The sequence below is a fragment of the Echeneis naucrates genome, chromosome 3 (genome assembly GCF_900963305.1).
Source record: "Echeneis naucrates chromosome 3, fEcheNa1.1, whole genome shotgun sequence".
NCBI lineage: Eukaryota > Metazoa > Chordata > Actinopteri > Carangiformes > Echeneidae > Echeneis > Echeneis naucrates.
This window is the reverse complement of record NC_042513.1, coordinates 980,981-988,189: the sequence shown is the minus strand read 5'-3', so window position 1 is coordinate 988,189 and position 7,209 is coordinate 980,981. Positions and strand designations below refer to the sequence as shown.

General features: G+C 37.5%; 1 protein-coding gene across 1 annotated transcript in view; it reads right to left on the bottom strand.

The window, feature by feature from the left end:
- Window positions 1-967: 967 nt before the first annotated feature.
- Window positions 968-7,209, bottom strand: part of LOC115040707 (CUB and sushi domain-containing protein 1-like) — a 299,299-nt gene continuing 293,057 nt past the window's right edge. The window contains exons 70-74 of the mRNA XM_029497673.1: window positions 7,040-7,152; window positions 5,649-5,736; window positions 5,269-5,395; window positions 3,420-3,482; window positions 968-1,127 (exon numbers count right to left, since the gene is read on the bottom strand). Of these exons, the coding sequence (XP_029353533.1) occupies window positions 968-1,127; window positions 3,420-3,482; window positions 5,269-5,395; window positions 5,649-5,736; window positions 7,040-7,152 (551 nt within the window). The remainder of the gene's footprint in view (window positions 1,128-3,419; window positions 3,483-5,268; window positions 5,396-5,648; window positions 5,737-7,039; window positions 7,153-7,209) is intronic.

Here is a 7,209-nt window from a genome sequence, read left to right as displayed (position 1 = left end):
GGCAATGCAACAAGTGGCAGAGGGTAAAGACAATGACAGGAACCTTTTTCAAAATCCATTATTACCTGACTACTAAACCTAAAGTCTCTGATTGTCCTGCTATATTAAACCTAACCCATCCAGTTCATCAATTAGGCTAAAATATTTCAAATTTATCTGCAACTGTTACTTGGACCTGTTGTACACAATTAGTCTGCTGCTTCTCGTTCTGATTTAAACATTTAATTTACTAATCACTCAGTGTTGGATAAGCGCATTATTGCCTTTAAAGGAGTTGGTCTGGTTGAACTTGTCACTAAATTGAATGAATTTGGTTTTATAGCAGCCTGCAGCATCACATTGGTCAAACCTGTGTCTGGCCTACAGCAGAGGAAATTTGTAAGACTGTACCACAAAATTAGGCCGGGGACATGAGTTTAAATTGGATACCAGTTAAGTTTACACCAACTTAAGGATCATAAAATCTTTAAGTTGGGGTAAAATGGGTTATTGGAAGGGCGTTTGGGGGTTGCATGACATTATTCATGCAATGCCCTTTCCAAAAGTAGGTTGAATCAAATTTTGCAAACAGTCAGCTGACACTGGATGAGCAACTAGGTTGTCGCTCATGGGATGGCATGATGTTCAACTAATTGCACCACCTGTCTTTATTTTTCCTTGATGTCTGACTGTTCTCAACAAGAACCTTCTTACTTGATGATGCCATTTCTACCCCCTTGTTTATTGGTTCCAACTTATTTAGCTCTTTCTGAGTAAGGACAGTTGGTTGATACCATTGTACAAGTAGGAGCTGAAGCAGAACTGCATTACAATGCAGACTATGCTGACAAAGGACCAGCATGCTGCAACACAGACCGCTCATGGTGATGCATCCAATTCAGTGTTCGTTTTTTCATTTTTGTTTCATTCAACCACACCGTGACATAGAGGTTGGGCTGAACCACTGCATAGCGGCCAGTTTGGTGGACTATACCACAGTGCAGACTGTATTGAGTGTGGTATCGAATCGAACAGCCTTAGCCTCAGTGGGCTTCATATTGGTGTCATACATTGGGTTTTCAAATGATGCCTGACCGTTGGAGCTTTCATGGCCGACATAGCCATTGAACTGGACCTTTGGACGTGTCCTGAAAAACATGAAGAGAAGGAAGTAACACTGCATTAATGAAATAAAAAACCAAAACAAAGCAAAACACTGAAAATTACAAACAAACAAAAAAACAAGTAAAACAAAGTCCTTTTTGGAAGACACATGAAGCTAGCTGAATTTGCCGATGTTTAATCATAAAATAAATGTGTTTGAGCAGTCACAAGGGACAAAATGAAAAACAAACAAACAAAAAACACAAAAACAACAAGGTTAGAAACAGTTATTTCGCATTGACACGAACTCAGAGTGAAAGTGTTCCCCTGTGCTGAGTAAGACTTAAAACAAAAAATCTGAAGCTCTCAGCAGCTTTTAGATCAATGAATTGGTCTTTCATTATATCCACTGTATGGTCGAATTTAACAGCTCTCAAATTTAAAATCACAAACTCCCAGAAATAAACTCCAACCTGCCAGATGTAGTCTAGTCATTGAGCAGTAATGAAAAAAGCCAGTTCAAACAGATCCAGGTACTTGGGCTGGTGAATCAGACCAGGGCAGAGAGGCCAGGGTGCATTAGATCACATTTTTGAGGTGGCCAGACACCTGACTCTTAACGGGACACTCATGTTGCTCTGCCTGTCTTTTTTATGTGCCAACAAATTTCTCTGGGGAGATTTTGTGCCCCTAACTGCAAGACAGAAGCAAGTAATTAACTCAAATATTCTTAAAATGAATTAGACTACAACCAGCATGTTATACGTTTCAGTTGCACATTCTGTTCAACATCATTGATTCACAAGGTGCAGGGAATCAGGAAATGACAGAAATATGTGTTCAGCAACTATTGGATAGCAAAATATCAGACAGTCAAAAAAGTCCACTTAAAATACACATCTATGTCCAGATGTCTTGTCAGACGCTGCTTTACCCTGGGGATTTAAGGTCCAAACTTAGCAAGAACAAAGGTTGCTTTCATAAGATCTACAAATTGAATTGGAACAACTGCATCAGCTGCATCATCAGCTGCTCTCATGCAAGTGTGCCTGTGTACACATAACCTGCTATCATCCTGAAAATGGTTGCCAATGGTTTCAGTATATTCTTCCTCAACCTGCCTGAATGAGGATTTTATAAAACTTACTTCGGGGTTCAAACGGATCCACTGTGAAATATGACAACCCCCTCCTAATTTGACTGTTTGTCACAGATTACATTTTTGGATAATCAGGCTTTATAATCCAGTTAGATACAATCACATACTCCCAAACCCTGTGGAACTATTACTGAGGAGGAATGCTGCAGCTGGAAGACTGTTTGACTCTGACCTCATTAAGTGTTAGTACGTGCATGTGCGTGTGTGTTCGTATGTGTGTGCGCAATGGTAGAAATCCAACCCTGGGGAGCCGCTAAGCCTACTCTACATGCTCATCCCATTACTTTACAAAACTGCACACACACCAGCACACACCGAAGACCTCCCTGTGTGGCACTGGTTCAAATCGCTGCACTGGCTTGTGGTTGTGACTGTAGGGGCAATAGTTTAATTTTATTGGTAGAATGAAGAACAGCACACATAATTGCTTTGACAGTATTATAGATACTGTACAGACATATGGGCCCAAGCAGCAGGAGGAAAGTGTAGCGTGCGCTCTCAAACCTTGCTGTTTGTTTCTCACTGACGCTGCTTCATGACTATGAGAAGAAATAATTTCTCTTCCTGCTGGCTTGCTTTTATGCCATGCAGGGTGTGAGCGCAATGTTAGTTTTACCATACAGCTAGTGTTTAGTCAAGATGGGTGTCATTGAGTGGTTATACAATGGCAAGAAATAATAGTAAAAGGCAAAGATAAACTGACCTGACAAACTGTAAACTGCTTGGTTAAGTTTACAACAGGTCAAACATTTGTTTTTGATGGCATTATACTGACAGAGAGATGACAATGAGATCAAAGACAAAATAAAATGTCCTCCATTTAGCTTTTAATGACTACTGTTTGAAAAGAGTATGGCTGCACTGCTTTTTCAAAATTATATGGTCATAGGGTATACACATATATACATTACCCCAGTTACTTGGAGATGTGATAAGGTGTCTCCTACCCCCCCCCCCCCACACACACACACACACACACACACACACAAAATAAAGTCAACTTAGTTTTGACTTACACTGATAAAAAAAATCAGCTCAAATGTGTTCAACTGTGCAGCCTTACTTAACAGCATGATAAAAATCCAAAATTTAAAAACAAGGGATGACGGAGGATGTGGCGGCGGGCGGAGGTCTGGTTGCTATTTGAAACCAGGTAAATGACAAGTGTCCGTCTTACCTGCCGCCAGGCCCCCAGGTGTCTTTTGGTCTCTCATTGTCATCTGTGTCAGCAGACAATGTCCTGCATACAACCATCAGCTTTAACATACATCAACCAGCATTGCACACTGCTAACAAGCAAGCAGGCTAACAACGTGCTTCTTCAATAAAATTCAGAGATCAGGACTCTAAAAGGCTCAGTATAGAGAAAAGACTGTAGCAGATTACCATGTAATAATGACTGTTAGATGGGGAAGATGACTATAAAATTTTGAAGTGAGTAACTTTTTAAATCATTTGTGAACTTTCTAGGAGCAATAATTAATATCTAAGGTGGATCAGATTAAACTTTCAGGCTGTGTTAAAGAGTATTAAAGATACAATATATTTTTACATTTCTGTAAACTAGCCTGTTCTTCCTCAAAAAAAAAAAAAAAAAGTTTACTAGTTAATGTCTTAAATTTCCATAGTGTTACAGGTTGCAACACACTTTAATCTTTTGTTCTCAGAAACAGTCATACTTTATGTTTCTGCATTAGATTAATGGGCGAAGCTTTAAAGCTTTTTGTCATTCAAATGTGATTTTCATAGACAAAGCAACAAGCCTCCGTGCAAGTGTAACGGATTGAACAAATAACCCACCACACATTTCAAGATAATGTCTGACTTTACAAATAGTAGTCCTTTAAAGAACTATAGTACATTGTCATTCACAAATGATCACAGACAATTCACTGCCTACTTGACATATCTGCCCTGGAGTGATGCATAATCATGTAAACTGATGTAAGTTGAGTCTTTTATAATACAGGCAATCTGGCCCAAATGTTTGATCTGTAAAGGTGCAATATAATGTGCTGCTTCAATACTTCGTTACCTAAAGCAGTCTATATCCATGCACCTCCACATTTGTGCCTTCATTCAGTTGGAGAGCTGGATCTCAAAATACATTGTCCCGATAGATTTTTTGAAAGAAAAGGTGAAAAAGATATTATTGATGTGGAATATTATGAGACACCACAGGAAAATATGTTTCTTTGGGTATTTTATATTTATGAATTATTTATGTTCCATATGGTTTATTATTTTTGAATAAAACCAAAAACCCATGGCTGTCACATCAAAATACCTCAAGTGTAGGTATAACTAATAGCTGAACAAATTATACTGTCTAAAACATAAATAAGAAACAGTATAGCCATATTCATATTTGTCAAGGATCCCAAAATCATTCACAGGAATTTGTGTTGTAAATTTAAAAAAATTCATTTCAAATAATCTCATTCATATTAGTTTTTTTTTCCTTTTAATTGATGTTTTGTGTCAATAAAAGGCATTACATTAAGTTTTGTGAATAAGGCCTAATATTCCAAAAAAAAAAAAATAAATAATAATAATGCATTTTAAATGAATGAGTGTCTTTTTTCAGTTATAGCCTAACACAAGCACCTGACTGACTTGGACAGTTCAATAATTTCCTCAAAAAATGTTAATAGATTCGATAAAACCTTTTTTATCCAAAGCTGCAAAGCCTTATAAAATATTGAAAGTCACTGAAAATATATTACAATTGATTTCTGACTGACTTCAAAAATACAGATTTACTGAGAATCCTCTAACCAACAGGAGACTTTAAATACCATAATGCAAAAATTAATTTAAACTAAACAAACTGGGGAAATTTATCTAAGTAAGTGATGATGAGTATTTTCTTAAATTTTTACTTTTTGCTATGACTTAGATTTGATTGAGAGCATAGAACCTGCAATTTATTTTATAGTGCACCGAGCCAGGAAGGAAATGTCTGTTTTGTATTCTGCTCTTGGACTTGTCTTCTCAGATTAATTTATGTTTAGGATAGAGCGTACCTGTGCTTGTAGAGGTAGAAGGCAAATCCAGACAGGATGAGGGCAAAGAAGGGAACTAAGATGGCTGCTGCTACAGAGCTGCTGTTCGTATAGGGGTTGGATGGGTCTATTGTCATGGTTAAAGGACCTGAGGATAGCAACAATAATAAAAACACACAAATAAACACCTCTTTCACACATATAATAAATGCATTCATTAATTCAGAAAACTTGACCACTGCTTCTTATGTTTATGCAGCCTGAAATAGAATTAACTTCACAAAATCATATTTTCAATCTGAACAAACACTTTGGTGTATTCACAATGCCTGACATAAAGACATAAAGTCTGCATTGTTTGGTGCAGTTGGTCTCGGTGCTGGTGTTGCAGATAGACCTACCTTGTCTTGTCAGATGGAACTTGCCAAAGTCTTTACTGTGAATATGACCTTGGTAAACAAATGTCTTCTGGTCTGATTCTGAAGTAACCTGAAAAACAAAATATAAAGTTGAAAATGATACGGTTGCACAGACAGTGGGAGATTTTGTATGTTTCTTTTACGTCTCTCAGAAGGTTGTTCTTATTGCCTCGTGAGAACGGTGCTGAATTTTAATCAGAGTGTCAAAAAGTAGATTACGGGGCAAAAACAGGATGTATGAGATAGGTGTGATTATAGGGTAAAAATATTTTAAGAACCGACAGGTGAATATGTAATTACCTTCCTCTACAGCTGACTACAGATCGATGACAACATCACGCTAAGTAGTAATCAGCTTAATGTTGTCATCCTTAAGATGGCAAGTCCAAGTAAATTCTCAGTAGGAAATATGCTCAGTTCTTAGCCAGCAAATTACAAATGTAATACAAAGCAGTCATTCACTGACTTGCTTGTTTTGCTTGAATGGTTGCAACTTTAATAACCTCCAATTCTTTCACATTATGCTGCAGACATTACAGTGCTACGGTTTCCACCCTTCCTTTCCAATCATCCTCAGTACAGTGGGCTCTCTCCACACTGGCCTTTTTTTGATGCCAGCCTTCCTTTGCTTGGAGATTGAACGAGCAATGTTTTACGCACAACTATAAAAAATCATTTTCTAACAGTGAAAAGACTTCTTTTCAGGAATCAAACACCTTGGCCTTGACCATTATCACCCTGGGTCTTCTCCTCTTTCATTCTTTCTGTCATTTGTAAGATGAGAAATTGCTTATCTCTGTACAGTATCTCCTTTCATTCCTCCCTCCTTATATGCTTGTTTACCTCCTTTGCCACCTTTACCTCCTGTTCACTCCTCTAAGACTAACAAGAGGTCAGTCTCTCACAGTACAGTGACAGTGATGGCTTTATGTCATCACTGACAGTGAACAACACATAATTTCTAAACTGTCAACTCGCTGGGATCGTTAACAGTAAGTAGAGTAAATGCCATACTCAAATAACACTCTTTCATTCTGTTGATGGTTTTACTGTTTCCAGTTTCTACCCTGAGCTAAGCTAATTCCGTCCTGGCTTTACTTTTATATGTATGGGTTGTTTACAAAGAAGAAAGTAAACTTTTTTAAATCAACAATATCATATAACCCAGAAGGCAGGGAATTAGATATTAGGAGATGACCCTCCATCCTGTCTTCATTTTGCACTACATCATTCTCTTCATTAAAGAGCAAAATGAATTAAATTTTTCAGACTGGCAAATAAAAAGCAAACATTTACACTGACTGACCATTTTTAAAATATATTGCCTGTAGGAAAAATAAACTGAGTAAAAAACAAAAGAATGTTTTACTTACATATCCATCAATTGCCCAGTTGTCATTTTTAAACTTGCTGTAATAATGCTCTGTTGGGCCCATCACCTGGTAGACTTTCAAAAGCAGCTGGTTTTCCTCTGACTTATAGGTGCCTAGAAAGCATCAAAGGCAGATTAATGTCTTATCCTGGTAAAGTATCAATAGCATCC